The sequence below is a fragment of the Chelonus insularis genome, unplaced genomic scaffold (assembly GCF_013357705.1).
Source record: "Chelonus insularis isolate UGA/USDA-ARS -01 unplaced genomic scaffold, ASM1335770v1 contig_397_pilon, whole genome shotgun sequence".
Classification (NCBI taxonomy): Eukaryota; Metazoa; Arthropoda; class Insecta; order Hymenoptera; family Braconidae; genus Chelonus; species Chelonus insularis.
This window is the reverse complement of record NW_023276552.1, coordinates 1,457,182-1,479,758: the sequence shown is the minus strand read 5'-3', so window position 1 is coordinate 1,479,758 and position 22,577 is coordinate 1,457,182. Positions and strand designations below refer to the sequence as shown.

Genomic DNA, 22,577 nt, shown 5'->3' with positions numbered 1-22,577 from the left:
ATAAGAAATGTGACACAAAAGACTGTATAAAAGGTTCTTCGTTGTTCCTTAAAAGATAACACGAGAACTCATGCTAAGCGTTGTATACTAAAGCTGCTTGCACGCACTATGAATATGTAATCAAGTATGTGGGCTAAAAGTCCTGTGCTTCAAAAAGCAAATCAGGGAATATTCATGAGCTACAATCTATGCACTACTATTCAAACAATATTGACGTTGACTTGAACGTTAAATTGTGATGATAGAATGCGTGCTAACTTTCTGCTATATTTAATCTCCATTTCATGTCATGTCAAGTACTTGGTTTATTTATTTTCCTTTTATTAACGTTGTTTTTCAATTTTATCCCATGAGAAAATAGTCAGTGATGACAAGGAAAATTTTATAATTGCTGGTTACTTCATGTCTACCAGAGATAATTGATTGTCATAATTTTTTTTTTCAATTTTAATTGAAATGTTTGGATTTTCATTAGTGCTAACAAGTGAATTGAACTGGAGAATGGACAGTAATGTTCAGTTATTTCAAATAAAAAGATTTTATGAGTGTGTTTGACTTTGTTAGTGAACCTTTATATAGCTTATATGTCGAGAAAACAATCATTTTGATAAATAATATTGGCTATTATTATTAGTTATAAAGTTTACTTTGTTCAAATCACCTGGAGAAAAAAAAAACTTAACGACAATAATAACTTTGCAACAATATTGGTAATATACTTTAATAATATCCCATTAGCATAATCATTTTTGTCTCCAATCAACCAGTCTGTTTTCAATAATGTTGACATGAAAATTAGAGTGTTGACCATTAAATTACCAACTGATATCTAAAATAACACTATGTAGCAATAATCCTCACGCAATGTAGGAACAAATATATTTTATTTCAATGCTAACTTCAAAGACATATCTTCCATCACCATCAATACCTAAACATAACTCTCCATCATGAGTGAAAAAAAAAAGTTTCTACTTTCTTAAACGTGTCTTTTGCTGCTTTGAAGAACATATAATCAAACAATGAACGTCACGCACTTGCAGTGAAGCAAATGAAAAAACCTCAGTGATTACCTTGGAAGACAATAGATGACAAGGAAGGGTGTGGTATGATGCTGAAGGTACAAATGTTACATTCACGTAGCAGCTCCTTTCGACAGACTCAAGATTGACAGAGTAGTAAATCTTTGAATCTTGTAGTAAATCATGTGGATATATCTTGAAGCCTTCAAACAGCGTGTGTTTCTTGGGAGTCTCTTATTTTAGAGTCACAGCATGCTGAGAGTGAGTATCATCTAGGCGTGCTTAAACAGTGCCACGTGAAGCACATGTAGCCCACGCATCAGAGGCAACTCTTGCCAGTTACTAACAAGCCAGAACATCGCAAATTTCCATTGAATTCATTCTCACATTCACGGTGGATAAAGAACATTTGTTTTCATTGACAAATGTCATGAAGTAGGGGAGCTTGGAATTTGATGCTATCATGATATCGTGATTCTTGTTCATACAGATTGGTTTTTGATGAGGAAAGAATGGCGCTCGCGTGGGTAAATCGACGGCACGCGCCTCTCACGTTGCGATTGGGTGGTAGAGTCTTCGGACGACCCACGTTCACTTCTTGGAGCCGCACACGCGTTGCCGTCTACACGTATAAATTTCACTTACATCGTTCTTTCTCCCCTGTTCTTATTACTTCAACATGCTGCTGCAACGCTGCACAACGGGTGGTGTATTTTACTGCTCATACAACCGTAAGAAAATCATTGACGAGTGAATATTTGCGTGCATATAATGCAATATATTAGAACGATTGCTGTGATGTTGAGAAAAAGAGAGATAATACTTTATGATGTCGGAGATACAGAAAATGTAGAACTTGATGATAACTCATTAGTCATTATCCACCCTAATGAAGAAAATAAAAGGAGTTGCTAGATATATACTCTAGTTTTCGCGTGCAGGAAGTTGAAATGATTTCCTTGGAAATTATACCGTAAGCAGCACAAGGTATGGTGGTTCATGTTCATGATGTTTTATTACGTGTATAGCTAACAGAGTTGTTACAAAACTTGGAATTGATTCTTTTTGCTGAGTAAAAGAAGAATAAATCTCGAGTTAGTATGGACGGAGTGACTTCAAGGACTTAGTTTTATAGTCTGCTGTTACCCAAAAACGAAAACCAAGCAACCTATTTGACTTGCGACTCACGACTACCTTGTATAGCAGTCAAGAAGAGTCAGCATCATAAAATCATCATCAAATCAACCCTTTATGTTCACTCATTCAGATGAACCGTCTCTACTGTTTTTCTCAACACAATATGGAAATTGTGAGAATATTCTACAGTGTTGTTTATTCTCTACTTTTACTACTGGTGAGAAACTAAAATAGAAATTCTATCAGAGTAAAAATTGAAATTGATGTATTCTAAGTGTTTTATAATTTATTACTACAACAATCTTTTTTTCAAAGATGTATTCATAAATTTTAAATTGCGGTTATGACAAGGAAGCTGTAAAACTAAGAATTAAATATTTTACACCCACATATTAGTTCCAAACTCATTTTAATTTTATAGCTAATTGGTAAAAAAGTATTTTTCTTTTTATAGACTAAAAAACCTTGAATAAAAAGAAATTAGACACTGGTATTTTTACAAAAACTCTATATTTCTTTTGTTCTTTTAGGCATTTTGTTTTCATTGAAAGACTATTCTTTTGTTCTAGTGAAGTATAGTAATTGAGCAACACCTGAATGATGTTGAGTTGGAGACAATGAAGATGATATCCAAGTAGTTTGATAAGATATTCACGTAATCTTGATTAAAAATGACATGATTTTTTTTTGTTGTTGAAATTAACATTCTTACTTGACTTGCTGGTAAGTTCATGGGTAGTCATAAAGAATTCAAAACAATAATTATCTGATCCAATTATCCCAATCCGGTCTTGCGTCTCTGAGAATCCTCAAGGCGCCTGACAAGCGATGAAGAAACAATCCTTATGCTGTAATAATGGCAAAAATTTTTTTAAATATATAGAAGTCTATCAAGGTCTTTGACTCTATTAATTTCTTCTTCATTTTTTAGCATAACATTTTTTAGTGACTTCTAAAGAATCCAGCAATTAAGCAGTACGAGTCTTCAATTATCGCATCTCTTCAATTGGTTGGTATAAGAGCGAGAAAGTAGTTCCAAGTTGATCCCCAAAGGGACCAGTTATCTTTTTAAAATAGTTTTGAAGATCTCTCGACCAAGATGCTCTGAATCCAGTAATTAACCAATCCAATTATCGTGTCAGTTCAAGAGAAAAGGATCCACTTGTGCTATAAGAGGTCATGGAGTTGATAGTTTATTTCTTTCATTTTAGCAGCCAAAGTTTAATGCTGGATCATTTCCTTACGTTTCTTCAACTCATTGGTGATTAATTATCCTGATCATGATCATTTGATATTTATTTTTAGATAAAAAAGCTAAATAAAGAAAGAAAAAAATGATACCAAATGGAGGTTGAGTTTATTTATTCCTACATCTCAGGTTTCATGAGTGTAGGAAGAATGAAAAGACATTGCATGTCGGTACAAAACGATCGGGATCAAGTCTTGTGTACGTGAAACGCATTCTCTAGAGTGGCAGTGAGAAGCAGGGTAGCTTGTTGGACAGGTCGAAGACCTGGTTCCTTAGGCGAACGGCTCGTACTTATTTACTGGTAGACGATCTTGAAGAGATTCTTCTACTTGTGCTAAAGCGTACAGCAACATACGAGAGCCCGTGATTGAGATGCGGGTGATTTTTTGCCAGACAAGTGCCGAGACGAATGCGCGCGGGCAGATTTGTCGCGCCATACGATGCTCGGCATCAACCACTGAAAGTCAAACCAAGGCCGGCAACATGCACTTTTTACTTCAGACCTTATAGCTTTCAATTTTTTAATTGCGATATATTTATACATTATTAGGTGTATTTAAAATTATTAAGGAGCATTATTTTTTTATCAACAAAAATAATAAATATTTATTATCATTCTGCTAATTATCATCATCTGATATCAAGGCTATCATCAAGATCTAGATGAAGAAAACCGAGAAGTAGTTATGGAAAATATTTTCCAAAGAGTTTTATACCATTTATTGATTCTTGCCATTAATTACTTGGACTTAAGAATAATTTTTTGCATAGACATTGATGTTTAAGTCGTTGATTTTTGCTAGAATTCATTCTGACAATTTGTGGCAACAAGATTAAATCAGTCTAAAAAGATTGGAGTGTCCTGGATAAAATATAAATGAAAAGTAAATTGTGCTGAAAGAAATTCAACAAAAATGTACACATAAAAGTACCATTTTTTTTTTTGGCTCTTTAAGTTAAATACCAGCTTGAGTTATAGCCTTAGAAAAAAAGTATGTGGAACATAAATATTCATACATGCTTTCTTCAGAAAAAATTGCTGAACATGTTTCTAAAAAAATACATTTTTCTCTCAGCTAAAATATAACACACCAAGCTTTAAATGAATTTCCCTTTCTTTCATTTAAATATTTATATTTATTAATCATCTCCATCATTTGAGTGTTCTAATTTCCTAACCACCCAAACAAACTCATTTCTCTGGTCACTTATTATTTTTAATTTTCCATATAAAAATATCCAAAGAGAAATGGCAGAAATTTCTCAGTAAGAAGAAACCTCAAATGCTTATTTAACTTGAATAACATTACCATAATATGAGCATGCAAAGATCTTGCGAAAACCGCACGACAACTGCAGCTGATTCCGGGTTTCTTGTTGGAGGTGATCGAACTTCAAGGTTGTTTCATTGAGAGCAAAGCATACACCAGGACATCCTGATGCTCTGAAAGCTAAGATCGATATTATGTCTTCAATCTCTAAAGAAGGAAGAATCCTGAGAAAGGTGAAAAAATAATAAAATGGTGTGGATGAGTAGTGAATATATGAAGCTGAAACGCGTGATCTCAAAGACGATCATTAGTGTCACGCACCGGCGTAGAGGAATAAAAAATGTTGCGAGGTGGCGATCAAGTATAAAAGAACAAGTAGGAGGAGCAGATCGAAGAGGCGAGGCTGCTGAACTAATACACTTTAGTGTCACGCAATTCTTTTTTCTCTCAAGTTCTGCTGATAAAGCTGATGAAAAAAAAAGAGAAATCTTAGTAATTACCATTTTATATCAACGACATTATGATTAAAAAGATCAAGTATCTTAATAAATTCATTGCTTATTACAAGTTTCATTTAAAAAATTGGTTGAGGGAAATTTTGAAACCTAAAATGAACTTACTTGGCCATTGAGCAAGTTTTTTAATTTGAAAGAAAGGAAAATGTGCGTGTGGAAGACACTCGCGTGTACAAGATAAACGACTGATTGACTCTCCCGGGATCTCATCGAGATCAATGAGAAGACTGCGTTGCTTCACGTAGTAACTTCTTGTTTCTTTATTCGTCCCTTTTCCAGTCATATATACCCTTGGATTCTTTTTCTGATCCCACCAACTTTAGCGTTTTCTCTCTTTTATATACACTCCTATATTCCCCTCTTTCAATTTCTTCTCCAGCTTCTGCTTCAGCTTGTCGTCGGCTTCTTCTTTTACTCTGTAAAGCCACACCGCGGTCACGTTCTAAGAAACAGAATACTGTATTTTCTCCAGGTCTCGTTGACGGCAAATAAATAATTCAAGTTAGATCAATCGTTATACTTTTAACCCTAAATTTTTGTGGTTATTCAAAACAAAAAGTTCAAGACTAGAAATAAATTATCTTTTTACTCTTCATTGGTTGTCTAAGAAACTTTAAGAAAGTGCCTGAAGTTGAGAGGATTATCCTCTTGAATCACCGTGACAGGTTTAGAGATCGTTAAGCTTTTTTTTCTTTTCCTTTTATCGTTGAGTAATATTTTAGCAGTGGGATAAGGTTGAAAAATTGCTGAGTACTTAACTAAAAATCAAGTATCCATTTAAATCTTAATTATTTAGCGGTTCAGTTGAATGAAAATACAAATTAAATCTGATGCCTTAAGACATGGGATAAAAATCGTGTAATCTTCAAAGAGATTTTATAATTATTTATTTATCAATGCTCTTTACCATTAACATATTATATTTCTTTAATTAAAATGACCTCCATTTGTTAGATTTCATTTACACAAGTAGGTTTTGCATTTTTTATTCCTGAAGGTAAGAAAATATTTTTAATTAGATTCATCATGACCTCACTAGCTAGAAGAGCTATTGCTTCTTTCATCTATCAGATATCGAGTCATTTTAATAAAACATTTAAACACTTTAATTATTATTTCATCTCCAAAAGTCTTCCTGGATCATCATCAACATCTCCAAGTGTCTAGTTAGTTGAACAAATAAATGAAAATTTTTTAAACCAAGAAAACATAAATGCTACATATTTGAAGTGGAGTAATTTCGTTCTTGGGAGTTTTTTCAAAGTAAATGTTGCCGGAGGTCATGGATAGTGTTGTTTTTTTCACTGGCGATTGATTTTTATTATTTTTAAGCAAAAAATAGTGAGTCTGAGAAGCATCATGAGGAGGTGGTTCCATTACTTGACCATCAATCTCTCGTTCTTTCTTGTTTTCTCTTCTTTCGCTTGGAATAGGCACTGAAGGGCGTTAGAGAGGTGAAGAGGAGTAAAGAGTAGTGGCCACAGGGTCTTGTGAAGATCAGGTTATGCTAACTGGAACCTCCGTATCCGACGCATACTTATAAGCGCTGGTTGGACTACCTTTGTGGAATCGTTCACCAAAGGTAAGACAAGGAGGAAGACACTTGAAAGAAGATAAAAAGAGTGCACTATCTCGAGCATATAAGGGAGTAGCTTGCGTGCATGCAAGAAAGCAAAAGACGTGCAAGAGAGACCAAAAGCCTGAGGCAAAGCTGAGAAAACCAGATGAGAACTGAAGATGGATGAAAAAGACAGAAGAAAACAGCATCTCTTGGTGGATGCACTTGGAAAGAAGCAGCAGCGTCCTTGCCAACAGACTGTGTTGACTCTCCTCCACTCGTGGACCATGATTGCTCACCGATTCATCCTTTGCCTAAGGACGCTGAGAAGCCCCCATTCTTTATCGCTCTTCCTGTATCTTCCTCTCGAATTTTACGCGGGGACGACTCTTACACCAATTAGCTCTACCGTGCTTGCTCCGATACAAATTATCCTGATACTCTTCTTGGTTTATTTTCATGTCAGCGTCATAGAAATTGTTGTTGAATATCTAATGATATGGCATGCTTTTAAAATTTCTGAAATTTTTTTTAATACAGGCTTTGGAATCGAGCACAAGCTCAATTAATATCAAATTAAAAAATAAATCAATGTGGTATGATGGATAAAAAAAAATTGTTTAGAAGAAAAATTGAAATGTCATTTGAAATGTTAATGATTAGCAGCAACTAGAAAAACAACCTCGAATGTCATACTTCAAGATCTTCAAGAAATGTATTTATCTATGATCTTATATTTTATAGAATAAAAATTAATTACATTTATTATAGAAAACAAAAAACATACTGAATAATTCTAGATTTCAACATAATATATAATAATAACTTGTATAGAATTTTGTTGTGAGCAAAAAAATGATTATTAAATACTTAAGCTGATGATATTGGTATGGAAAATAATATTGATGTCATAAAAAAATAATCGACAATATTAATTGATAGTGAAAAAGTAAACTGATTCGTTTTGTAAGGTTTAATTAATATGATAAAATGAAATTTATCGTCACTGAATGATAATAATTATAAATAAAAGCTTTAATAAACAATTAAGATAAAAGAATTTATGAGATCGATGAAACTATTTTATTGATATAAGATGGTAAGAGCATCAGAGGAAGGAAGTTGGCAAAAAGTAGAGAATGTTTTAAACTTTATTGTTACCAATAAAACATGATAAAAAGTTTGAAATTTCTTTTCATGTAATCTGGAGGAAAATATCTACGGAAAAAACATGATGTTGGATATTTTTAATGATAGAGAAAAAGTAAACAGAAAGTAGAATGATAGTATGAAGGAGATAGAGCGACTGGAGCGTGACTGTCAGTATAACTGTAAAGTTTCCTTGTGGCTTAGTACAAGGACGAATATATCAGGACACTGGTTGCACTCGTAAGTGTCGATTACCCGTGAAAGTTATCAGAGTTATCTAGAGATGAGGGTGTGCATCTCGAGAATACTGTACACTTATACTACACTATCTCAAGTATTGGTTACATTAATGATCCTGACAAACCACTTTTTCTTGCACGGATACGTTGGTCCATCTTTCACGCCAGTTTGTAACTCGATATCCATCCCATATTCTCTTACGCATTCAACCGTCTGTTGTTATCCGGCTTACTTATGTAAACGTTTTTGCAACATTTTTTATCCCATTGTCTCCAAAAAAAAGACACAAATCAATTTGAGTCATATTATTGGCCACCAAAAGAAGATTATTATTTGCTTCATTTTTTAGTTTAATGGAGATAATTTGTTTTAAAAATTCCATTTTTTCTTTCCTTTCTGTCGTAAAATAAAGGAGATAATGGTAATGAAAAATTAAGAAAATAAATACCAAATGTATTTAGCCTTACAAGTATCAATTGACCTGGTTGAAGTGATGGTTAAAATCGATTAAAGCATTTTGGAGAAATCTTGAAAAAATTCTTTTCTTTTAAATATAATGATACATTCCTGTATTCACTATGCTGTATATTTATCTTGAACTTTATTTTATTTTTAAAAAAAAATTTTCATTCTTTGATAAATTACGACTACTTAATGACGTGGTCGTTTATTCAACATCAAATGTTACAGTTCAGGTTCATATAACAAGTCAACGATGTGATAATAAATAGCAAAAATTGGCACTAGATAAATTTCATCTATCCTATTGTATGTTACATTCATTAATGATTGTATTATTTTATATTTTATATAAAATATATTCAACAAATTTTCTTTTAAATAAATAATTTTATTTTATATTATTTTCACTAAAGTTAACAAGACAAAACAACTTAAATGCCTTTAAAATCATTATTTAAATGTCATTGATAAAAGCAGAAGACAATAAATGTCAATTGAGTCAGTAATAATAAATCAAAAAATTATGTATCATGACATTTTATTTATCTTCATCTACTACATCTCAATGCACTCTAATAATCATTCATAATAAAATTCTTTTTCCAAACTGTTTTAAAACAATACTCCAATATTCCTAAAGTATCTCCAATGGAGATCTAAAAATAAAAGCAAATAAAATCTTGATAAATTATTTCTAGATGATAAGAATGTTTCAATAAAACAGCCAAGTCTATCAACTGTCAACATAGCTAGAACCTGAAAAATCATTTTAGATAAAATAACAAAAAATATCATCTTCAACAATTAAAATATAAAATTCTATCTAGCTGGTCTTTGGAGTACTGGGATGAGATTAGCTGCAGCTCACTGGTTCATGGTGAACTGACGAGCATATCAGAGTTCTAGGAAGCTTCTGCTGGATTAGATTAGATCCCTGGTCTATACTATATAGAGCTCACTCTGCTAGATAGAGCAACAGTGTACTGCAGCAGTCAGCAGACATGATACAATCGTATCTGTATACAAGCTCGTGAAATAGACATACATTTCAACAAACAGAGAAGCTTATCCAGTGGTTTGTTTAATATCTCCAAGATAAAATAAAATCAAAACATAAGACTCTAGCCGGAATAACGTTTTAAAATTCAAACCATGAACATGTTGATGAATCCAAGTCAATGAAACCATTTGACCAAAGTTGTTGGAGGAGTGTATAAGAATGAGGACTTGGTTCTCCTTATTTGCAAATCACGAATCGTCGACGTCGTTAATCGACGACGATTGTATGAAGGCGTTCGATCGCCACCCACATGGCCACATGTACCTCATACTGAAGAAAAGAGTTAAAAGGGTAATGGGATACAAAGTAAGATCCCTTAGAAAGTACGACGCCTGTGAATTTCGTTGTTGATGCAACCTGTTGAATGCTTTTAAAAGTCTGCGTTGGAAGGAAAGACTAAAAAGATCGGGTTTAGTTGGTTTAATGCAATTATCCGTATTAAGATGCCGAGCATGGTGGTCTAACTGTTAGTGTGGTCTTTACCATGTGTTTCACACTAACTTTCGTATCTTGGAAGTCTAGTGTTGACAAAAGATCCAGAATAAAATTGCATAAATTATCATGCTTGTCTTCGTCCATTTATTACATCATTTTTCTTTTTTGCAAATCATTTGTAATTGTAATTTGACTGGCTTTGATTGTATTTTATCGACCAACTGATTTTACAAGAGTAACTTTCATGAAGGAAGAAGACTACCAAATGAGAGAGGGAAAATTAATGAAATCGAACGCGCAAAGCATGAAGATAAGGAGTTCTTTGATCATTAAAACTTTGCCGAACTTTTTGGAGTTGATGGAAAGAAAAAAAAAATAAGTCTTGTTTGGAGATAAAAGTTAAGAAGGACTGATTATCGATTCCCCTTCAATAATCTTCAAAGACTTCCAGAGATGTTTTGTATACTCCATTTGATCATATTGAGTTCTTTTAGGTTTAATTAACATCAAAGATTTCATCACACCTCTACTTGTATTTTGTAACATTCCAGTGTTAGTAAAGTATTGAAATGCATCGACTGATGGGAAATTGCAAGATTTTACTACCGCACGTGTGACTTTATCTCGATTGCATTCTAAAGATTCTGTTGGGTTTTTATTTTGTTGTATATGAGGGGTTTTTTCAATTAAAAAAATGCTTTTTAAATTCTTAGTCAATTAAATAAAACCTATTATCGATTATGTCAAGTATTTATGTCAAACTGATTTATCAAACATTTACTTATGCAATCTTTAATCTTATCATTGCTAACATTCATTTTCTTTTTACTTGTGATAATAAAAATATTTACTTTTTCATTGTTATGTAATTGTAAGCACTTGAGGGAGATTGAATTTTTCCAAGAAAAATTACATCAATACCTCAATTCATTAGAATAATTAGTCTTTATCATATGGAGTTATTTATTAAATAAAATTTTAACACAAACTCCAGATAAGTTTGTTTTGTTGAAAATTTTTCAATTATTTTTTAATGATAAAACTTTTAATCGCAAGATAATGGATAAATGTTGCTAATTAACGTACTTTTTGTGATAAAAAATTAACACTCTATTTTTATTAAACAACTGTAAAGTTTTAATAAGGAGAAAGAAAAATACCTAATTTTGTACTGGGTAATTTAAATCTCCTTTTAAGGATGCAAGTTGGTTGGGGAGGCAAATGCAATGGGTTCAGTTTTATTTAAAAAAATTGTTTTCTTCATTAACATGACCCAGTTCCAATGTGTACTGAAGAATAAAAATAGATTGATGGTTAATGAGATAATTATATAGTAAAAAACATTACAAAATTTCTTCTGAATAAAATAAAAGTCTGTTTCCAGCTGAAAATAATGGAGTAACATTTAAAGACACTTTTTGAAATTTTTTGTCAAATTATAAAGAAGTTAACCAGGAAATTTATACCTTGAAGCTATTAAATAAATTCACTAAAGAAAAAAAATTGATAAAAAAGTTTGAATTTCTTTTGACATTTAGGTGCTAAATTATCATTAATAGTTAGGAAATGAATAATACTTTCATTCAATCTGTGATATTAAATTATTATTATTATTTATTTATTAACAAGCACCAGAAATTTTAGTAAAAGCTAATATTAGCTTTAAGCAATATTAATCACCTTGATAAAGCTATACCTTGATCCTACATGCCTGAAGAAAGTGAAACATATGAAGACAGACAGTGATGTTGGGGATATTAAATAATTGTTCCTAATTACTTATTCTTCTAGCATTTAATATATAGACATATCATCTTGAGTATCAATGTATCAATTTAAAAACAATAGTAATAACAAACCCATTAGTGATAATCATGAGATAATCTAAAAATACCAAGGAAGTTAAATTAAAATGATTAAAATAATTGAAAATCACTTAACGTCATTACTCACCTGGAAAAACCTTCTTTTTACAAAGTAACATTATTATTACTTTACATTCACTCTACAGATAGGTGATGAATTATTGAGAAAATAAATCTGATCATATCTATTCACTATCCATTATATCCTTAATAGTGCATTAAACTGTTTATTATTCCTCATTCCGAATGGCTAATATCCGTTTCTTGTTCTCAATGTGTTCTCCATTGTGCTTGGAGATGCTAAAAGAATGTCATGATATTTTATTGTTATATAACTAAGCGTGGCTTGAGAAAATATTTCCAATTATTCCAAGAAAAATAGCAATTCCTCAGGAGACTTGTCGAGTTGTAGAAAAACAAGTTGGAATCAGAGGAAGCGCCGGTTTGATTCCGTTGACATTACCAAGAATGAAGAAAACATGAAAAAGAATAGGAAGAAGAAAGAGACTCGTCAGTCATTAGTTGGTGAATTGAAACGTGCTACGCATGTATGGATACACGCGTTTGTTTTTTCCTTTTTTTTTTTTAATTCAACGTATATATTCCACAGCATCATCTTCTTCTCCTATTCGAAGAAATCAAGTCGAAGAATCGAAGGTTACTTTACGAGTTAGGTACTCATGCTCATGACGGCTCGTTACGGCTTGTCGTCATATATATGTATCCTGTCTTTCTTCATTCCTTCATTTCTCTCTTTTTTAAAGGATAATATATGTGCTCCACGAAACGACCGTGGCAAAGTGGATATTTCTGCGTCCAAGTCAAGACTTTGGTGACGTTTTAACACACCAATAAAGTCCTATTATATGAAAGTTTTGTTAGAGGGCAGAGCCTTTGTTAAAATGAGGGAAGATTCACATCCTTATGACTAGAGGATCCAAAGTATGGAGATAAATTACAAACACTTCTCACCTTTAAAACTTAGCTTTACTTTTGAGTGATCGAAAAAATATTGCTGTTTCTAATTCTTCACTATTTATCACCATTGGATCATGTAGAATAAATTTGAAAAAATGACTTTCAATAATCAGAATTATTTTAAAATGCTGTCATGATTATTATTAACATATATTTTGCTATTATATTCCTATGTTGTTCATAAATGATTGTGATGATGCTGATGGAGAGTCTAAATCACCATTACTCAACCAACAAAACATCAACTATAATTGATTCTTCGAAATTTTCTCCACCAATTTTAAAAATTACTAGCTTCCATTAACGTTCATTCCAACTCGAAATCCTTTTGAATAAAAAAATTATATTTCCTGATAATCAACATGAATTAGCACTTAAACTTAAGTGAATATTCATGCAAACCATTAATTAATCATACAAATATCATTTGCCAACAAAAATGTTATTTTGTAAAATAAATTTTCCATTCCAAACTAACATTCAATAATTAACTCAATTTACCACATTAATAAATCCTACAATAAAACAAATCTATCTTTAAATCTAATTAAACATTCATAAATAATAACAAACTGTAATCATGTTAATGTATAATATAAGCAAAATAATAAATAAAAATATTTTTTATTACAGATATAGCGGAAACAAGTATCCTCTTCCAAGATGATGGTGTGACAACATATTCGCAGTTACTTTTTGACGTGGCTAGACAACAAGTCGTCGTAGGCGCAAGGTAATGTTGAACTAAACATTTAAAAGTAACTATGTAAAACTTGTTTTTAATCAGATCAAAACTTATTATCTATCTTACAAAACATTTAGCTTATCTATCTAAATGACTCTGATTAATTCGACGATCATGAAATAGTTGTGAATATTCGCGTGAAATTCATGATTCCAAGGCGTTATTACGTTAAGTACAAGAAGTAGTCAACAAATCTTGGTATTTAGTTCAAAGTGGATATACTTGACAGTTTGTAGTTTCTTTGACGTTGTTTAATGCCTCGGTAATAATTGAATTGATATTGATACGTTTGAAGTAAACCGATTTCAAAGTATTTATGCGTGAAAGTTGAATTTAGAATATAAAAAAAAATATTTCATATTAAATATAAATAACAAAAATGTTGATAAAAATGATAAAATATATAAAAATGTAACCTTTGATATCAAATCATGACCGAGATATTTTTTTATATCAAAACAAAAAAACAAACGGAATAAATCGTTTTGTTAAAGCTATAAATCCATTTTTGCATCGTCACCATTATTATCTTCTATTCTTCTCTTGAGAGACAAACGGTCGCCGCGATCGCGATAAATGTTATCTTTTAGCGTTTCTTCTTTCTGAAAAGAGAAAGAAATAAGCCACAAGTAAATATATAATACCAAGCAACAGTGTAAAATACTTGCGTGCATCTCCATAGAATTCGATCTTCATCGACATTGCTGCGTTGGGTTATCTTCTATTGTTTTCTTCTCACCCCTTGGTCGTTGCCCTCTTAATGTGATGCAGTGAAAACCTTGCTTACATTCAGTTAACGTTATTGAGATGGCTTAAACAGTAGTCATGAACGGAAACAATTGTATACAAGTTCTAAAGAACACACCCGGAAGTCAAGACCAAGTTCGACGACGTTTCGACGCCCCATGATGTTGTTCTGGCTACGAGCCAATCGGTTTCTTCACGTGCTTGGAATAGACTCGTCTGTAATTGGTAAAGTGAGTTTTGTTCCTTGCTGAGAGGAAGAAAAAAAATCCAGTTGATGAAGAAAGCTTTCGGCGCTTCTGGAAACAAAGCATTCACTTTTTAAGCTGCTTTTTTTTCTTCAGTTGAGATTTTGCCAAATTGATTGAAGTTGGAGAACTATTTCTCCAAACGTTTAAAACAGATTTATTGAACCAAAGATTGATGTTTAATTGTTTGCTTTTGAAATAAATAACTTGAAGTTTTTTTTTTTCTTCGGTGCAATGATTCTTTCTATATGCAATTTATTGAAAGTCAAAGTAATTTAATGTTTCTCATAAAATCTACGAGACTTCTATCTCGATCAAGAATTATCTGTCGTAAGAATATAACTCTTGGTGGAGCACAGCGTACCATCGTCCTGCAGTAAATTAAATTTAACGTTTCTTCGACTTCATTTTGCCTTCTTGTGAACGTCAACCCACGCGGTCTTATATACCAGTCGGGAGCCATTGTCTACTGCACTCGCATGAATCTTTTCAAGAAAATTCGCGTGATCTTTGTAGCCGAAAAAAAAATGAACTCTTGAGAAATATTATCCTTCTTGTATTATACACTGGCACCGAGTCAAGAATCTAAAATCTTTAACCTTGTTCATGGTCTGGAACATGAATGGGATGCCACCAAAAATTTTTGGTTGGAGATCAACTTCTTCTTCTTCTAGCAGTAAAGATAGTCACATTAGCAAGTATTATTCTATAAAAGGAAGAATTTAATAAACTAGAGTTAAGTAAAACAATTCAACTCAATGTGTTCTTATAAAGATAGCTAATTTTAATTAAAGCTAATTTCAAAAGATGTTTTATTAAAAGATGTAGCATTTCCCACAAAGTCTAAGAAATTGGTTTTGATGGTTGTTTTAGAATTTTTCAATCAATAAACAGCTACTTAACAACCTCTAGCATAACACCTTGCTCAGAAGTAATCTTCCATTAAATATAATTATTGAAAAACGATCAAAACTTTTATCAAACAAATCGTTTGCATGATAGGTTTACTAATATACATAAGTTAGCTTGTTAATTATCAGAAAACGATTTCCTGGTGCATAACATTTAAATCTATAAACTCAAACCGGCACCTAGACTCTTGGAGGATGCTAATGTTGATTATATATTACGTGTGAGATAATAGAAAGTGAGCACAAAGAACATTGAATAGGAAAAAAGCTTGGAGTAAAAAAGCAAAATATGATTGACAACTTTGAGCCTAAGTAATAAGCAATTATTCAAGAGCTAAGATTAAGAGGATTAAAGGTCGTGGAAAGAAATTACATCGACATAACGATTCTGCGAAAGAAAATAAAATAAAAGGTGAGAGGATTTACGTCAGATAATGAGGAGCAATTCCAGCAATAGCGTAGGTGTGTTTTTGCTTGGATTCACAATAGACTTAGAGAATCTTAGATCAGTAGGCAGTTAAAAGAAAAATATATACATAGATAGAGTAAATAAACAAAAATCATGCTTAAGAAAAATAAAATTCCTTTGCGTGATTTGTTAGAAGAAACCTAGACTTGGTTATTCCTTGGTTAGAATAAACGTTAGCATACACAGTCGACGATTGTGATTGAGGAGAGACAACGACAAAAGAGAAGGAGACAAAGTAGAATATAAAACCGCCCACTCAATCCTCATTAACCTCATGCTGATGTTAAAAATTTCCATGTGGATACTTTTGCATAGAAAAGTTTTGATTGAATTCATGTGACAATGTATCAGAGTTATATAATGATTTATTCGGTTCGATTAATTCATCTAGATAAATTTTACATTCAATTGGATATTCATGTTTTGAAGATAATTGAATTTTATTCTAATTATATACTATTATTAACACAACATTATCTCTGCTTTAATCAAATAAAATGACCTTTTTGATAAATAATTCTGCTAATTCATTTTCAATTTTTTTCTTCATTTTCAGAGCTTGATAAGCTCTAATGGAAAATTATTAGTTGATGATGTTGAGAGCAGAGGAAGTGAATTTGAAAAGTTCATTAAAATGTGATGATATTAAACATCAATGTTGTTAGACATTAGAGAAAGGAAAAAGAAAATGTTCCTTTTCTTTAGTGATCTCTTTCATTCCAAACTGCAGAAAAATATAGCTGCCATAAAATATTTGAAATAACTGTCTTTATAAAAGCAGAAAGAATCTAAAGTAAATTTCTCATAAGTATTATATTGTCAGTCTCAACTTCTTTCTTTCTCTTACTGAAATATAAATACATTATTGTAGCATAATTTACTTCACTAACAATATCGTAAGATGCTGATGGCGTTGATCCACCCACTAGGTATTCGACCGTTAAAACGGATTTGCATTTAATTCTGCAACTCTGCCTTGTTCTTTTTTTTTTTTACTCTTTTCTCTTTGCACCTTTCTGCCTTCATATCGTACCGTAAATCTGGTTTGGTGAAGGCGGATTGAGCCAAACTGCCTCTGGATCTACGCAGATTGCTTCTGATGGTGAAGGAGATCATGACGAGAAAAAGATCATGAATCCACTGGTGAGATTCAAAGACCAATGGACGAGGCACACCCTCTTACTTCTATTAATAGTCTGGTTATTAAGTACAGCCTACACGATTGGCTTGTATTCACTAACATTTTGTCAAAAGGCTAAGAGTAATGCATGTAAAAAATACTTTAGCCTCCTCTGAGGCTTCAAATAAAAACCGCAACACGCAAATTCTGTAACACATACACACTTTGCTCTTTTTTATCCGTCACTTCTTGTGTTACACAAACTGCTTTTTTACTTATTTATTTATCTCTTTATTCTACATATTTTTATGCATTTCTCTCTTCACCAATCTCTTTTTATCTTCATGTCGTTTTCTTTCTTTTTTTTTTTTTTGCATACTTTGGGAAAAAATTCCAGTCATGAGCAATAAAGCCACATGATGGAATATCGAAAGAAATTATAGAAGATGAAGGAGGAAAAAATATTGAAAATATTATCAAGTGATAAATGATTACAATTATAAGTGAAACCTAATTGAAGTTTTTATATTTTATTTCTACAACAATAATAATAAATAATGAACCAAGAAAAAAATTATTTACATGAATAAAACATTTAATTAAATCATCATAATAAATTATTATATTAATTATATAATTTTTTTTCAGTTAGAGAATGGAATATTTTATCAATATAATCTTTTTCTTGGTGTTTTACAATTAATACAAAGTGTTTATTGATATAAATCTCTTGAACACTAAAAGAATTCCACACCAATATAAATCACATCGTCGAGTTGACTAAACGTGCGATAATATTAATAAATGCTTTTCCAATAAAAAACCATTGTAAAATAAATGAATTTTTTCTAACACTCTTACTGCACAATTTTCTGCATGTAGTACAAGGTTTTAAAATGATATAAATACCATTTAAATTGAAATTTAATTAATTTATTAGAACCAGTAGCCACCAATAATTCATTCCTGACCATAAATATGATGTATGAAGCCAGAAAAAAATTTTTAAATATTGTAAAAAAAATTTATTTTCCAATTCTGCATAAGAGAATGTCGTAGTTGGCGCCAGCACGTACGCAATATACTCACATGTCTGGATCAGGATTTATGTATTAATCGGCGGCTTATTGATCCACAAGTAACCATGCCACCTTTAGATACAGACAGGTCTAGAGGTGTATAGACGTGGACAACTGGTATTATTTGCTCCATTGCGTTGTCTTTCCCGCGGGAATATCAGGGCTACTCCACTGTAGAAGTGAAAGGAGAGAACGTTAATAGATAGACAAGTGAAAAAGAGAACAGAAAACAAGTAATCCTGTAGGTAATGTCTCGTTTTAAAGACAAAGCTGTCACTGTCTCCCTTCTAAATATACTCTTTATCTCAAGCAAACTGTGGCATTTATGAGACGTGATATCAAGCGGCATTTTGTGTTTATTAGCAACAATCCGGACGACAAGTCGATTGGAGAGCAAATGTACTTGCGAATTACTGTTCCAACGGCATTTGGATTCGTGTGGGTTGACTTCTACCCACGTGTCGAGAAAATTGCCTCTAATAGATGAATTATACTCGAGAGGACATTCAAAAAATCACCCATTAAATGCTTGGGAAGAAGTGTCTGGATTGTTTTGATAAATAAACAAATATTAGCATCTATTTTAACTACATTTCAGGCCACTAAAACAATTTAACTTATCTGAATTGGCTTACTTTAGTGATAATAACAGCATTCCTTTACCAGCTGATAAATATTTTTATTTAAATTAAATAAAAAAGATCTAACGAAAAATTTTCAAGTCTTTTAGAGTGGATAAAGGAATATTGTTGGATATAATTTTATTGTTTATTATGGTTACTGCTGTTGGTGGAAGCTAAAATATCTAAGGATATAGTAAATAGAAAACATGGCTAAATTTACATAGGTTTAATTACTTGAGTTGAATTAATTCCAATTCTCTAGCCATTGTTTCGTTTACTTAGTACTTATTTGCTCATATAATTACTTAATCAACTAATGAATTCACCAGGAATATTTTTGAATTTATTTTCAAGACTTGTAAAATTTATAATGCGATATTTTGTATATGATACTGACAGCAACAAGCTTGTAATTATTTAAATAAATTAAAACAAAAATATAACATCATACAATAATTAAATTTTATGTATAAAATATTTCATCATGAACGTCATTTCCATAATAATATAATTCTTATGATTCGAAATTTAAAACATTGAAAAATTGAGAAATTATAAAAGTGTTATTCAAATCATATTTTTATTATTATTTGTATTGAAACCTGTCAAATATATTTTAATATAGTTCATAACATTTCCTAATTTAGTTAAAATATCATTTTTCTAAGAACAAATTTCAATATTATATTTCAACTGACGACTTCATTAAAAAAAATTATTATAAATTTAAATAATATTTTTATCTCATTAAAAAGTGAAAAAAATGTTTGAATTTCGATGTGAAAATGATAAATAAATCACTGTGTCATTATATATTTGTTGAAAAAAGAATAACAAGCAAGTTGACGATTGGGACATTTCATTGAGAAATAGACAAACAGTATCAATAGGCTATTTCTCAATCCTTTCTTTCTAATCACAGTCTTGTATTTATCGTTAATTAATTAAAGCGCGTGCCTTCAAACTAATTACCGTAGTGTTTGTATACACGTGTAGATCATTAACTATCTAGCTTTTACATAACTGGAATTTTTATCCTTCTGACAGATCGATTACATTGTTCAAAAACTAGAGAATTTGATGGATGTTGTAAATACATCGTAAAATAAAAATAAAATACGAGGGTATGTATAATTAATACCTAGAATTAAAGAGAAAGTGATTGAAATCAAGGCGCCGAGATTTACGTCTGTAGATATTAAGCAGGAGTTTATTTATCAGAATGGACTATAAAAAATCTATATTCAGCGATATAATTTTGCATGAATGGAAACGAAAAGTTGACAAGCTTGTTGATGTCGCAGTAAAAATGTATGTCTGGTCGATTAATCTCGAGATCGATGTGAGACTGATATGGCTATCGAGGTCGCGTGAGAGCGATAAATTAATCGTTGGGATTGCTCCGGTAGGTGTCGATGGCAAACGAAAAGAGAGCCGCGAGGTGGTTCAAACATTGAGTTCAAGACTATCAGTTACGTGGAGGTGGACAGGTTGGTCTCGTGGGAAGCTCGAGAGTCAATGATAGATTAGGATAATATTATAGGAGAGAGTAGATATTTTGAGGGTGAGAAACAGCCGCGAGTTCTTGCTTTGAAATTAATACGTAGAAGAGATTCATCCAATGAAGAATAGCAGAAGAAGACGAACAAGAGAAAAGGAATAAGGAAGAAGTCAGGTGTGACTTTATCAAAAATGAAAAAAAAAACTCTTTTTTTACTCAAGAGTTTAGCTAACTTTATCATCACGTTCTTGTGCTATCTCACCACATTTTCAAGATACACCGGTCACAAACGACCCACGCTTTTGCGTTCTTCAAGCATTGTATGTCGAAATCGCGAATTATGCGTATACACGCGTACACTCGGTGACGGCACGCAGGTAGACGCCGGCGATAGCACACGATTCCAGAGCTAAGCGTGGGTTTCACTGCGTGAAACTGAGTTTGTAACAGCTGGCAAGAGCGCGGGGTTCTCTTGCAAAAATTTCCAACTATCTATGTAGAATGGGCAAATAAAATGAAAATATTACTTGTAATAAATATGAGGTATATCATAAAATTGAATGATATGTGTGAAGATTATTATTTTCTTGTTGGAATTTGTTGACTGCTATTGCAGAAACAGAACAGTTTCATTTTATGGAAATAATTAAATTTTTTATATTTATCTTTGAACCAATTTATAAATAAAATCCAACTGAATTTTTTTCTTACAAGAAATTATTAATCATTTGCTCATAAATCTTGCTCCTCATTATTAGAAATAAAATAATGCTTTTTATTTATTACCATTCAATAAGATAAATTTTAATTAATATTCCTATTCCTAATTTCTTTCAATTTCTCCTGATTACCAACAAGATTTATTCATCATCATTCATCATCAGATTAACATTTTTTTCATGACAAATTTCATCGCTATACTCTGATGCTCGTTGGACCCCTGCTGGCTCATTCAAGACAATTACCTAAATATTAATTGACATTTTTATCTTCATCTTCATTTTTATACCGTCAATTGGGAATAATTTTCTTTAAGAAATGAGGATTTCTTATTTTTTAAGATAATTTTCATGACGGTCTTGACAAGGAAAAATAATGATAATACCAAAGGATCTTTCAGTATCTTCAATATAATAAGAAACTCGTGTATATAACCAAGTCGTCAACATCGACGACCCTTAGTCTCAAGTAAAGAGTAGGGTACTGCGCACTGAGCAGGAAGTAATCTGTTTCAATGTGGCCACTTTCTGATAAGTAGCGTAATAAGATCCAAGTAGTCAGTGTGTCTAATACACTTCTCTTGTCACTTGACTCATTCAATTGGAATAATTGAATTTACTACAAAAAAAATTTTCTCATTTTCTTTAGGTTCATCTTCCTTTTTAACAGCTTCTTGATTGATATCCCTAAATAAAATAACATCATATTTACAGCTAAGTATTAAATAGAAAAAAAAAAAAAAACTTAATTAATGTCATTAAGTTATGATGATGAATTCTAATAAATCATCAAGACTGTATTGAGGCCATAAGAACTAATTCCAAAATATTTCATTTTAAATCAAATACATACCATTTTTTTTTTTTAGGCTAAGTAGGATTAGATTCATCACAACTTTCAAAACAAATCAACTATTCTCCATGAAAAAAAAAAAAAAATGTAAACTAATACACGAAGAATATTTTAAAAGTTATAGCATTTCTCTGTCAATAGATAAGACATACGTCAAGAAGAAAGAATGCTAGAAGTATTCTCTGACAAGGAAATTCCAATTTAATCCTTTTTTCTGATCTTTCCAATACTTTGAGGTCTTTGTACAGTATATATTTTCAATCGATTTAGTTTCAGTTGATTTAATAATTGAGGGCTGCAATGGACAGTTACGAGAAGGATTAAGGTCCTTCAGAGATCAAACAAGCAGATACTGCTGCAAGGTGGCAACAGGTTCGCGCTACAGTAATATCGACGAGATATATAATCAGCTGTTCACTAATCACCCATACATGCTTGACATCCTGTAACGCCAAACTGTCAGTTTCGATATTCAGTATGATTTTTGTGAAGTAATGACTTTTATTTCTGTCATATCATATCTACTGTTTAGTTTATGTAACATGAAATATTTTTCGAACGGCCTCGAGCCGTCCTCTCTCGTGTTTCACTTTTGTCTCTTGCGAACTGGCGACGACGAGAAAC

The 22,577-nt window shown here is 31.7% G+C and overlaps 1 protein-coding gene across 5 annotated transcripts in view; it reads left to right on the top strand.

The window, feature by feature from the left end:
• The window catches only part of Sema5c (Semaphorin 5c), a 77,546-nt gene that overhangs the window by 47,838 nt on the left and 7,131 nt on the right, over nucleotides 1-22,577 (top strand). For all 5 annotated transcript variants that reach the window (XM_035084712.1, XM_035084713.1, XM_035084714.1 and 2 more), the window contains one exon: nucleotides 13,575-13,674. In XM_035084712.1, the coding sequence (XP_034940603.1) occupies nucleotides 13,575-13,674 (100 nt within the window). The remainder of the gene's footprint in view (nucleotides 1-13,574; nucleotides 13,675-22,577) is intronic.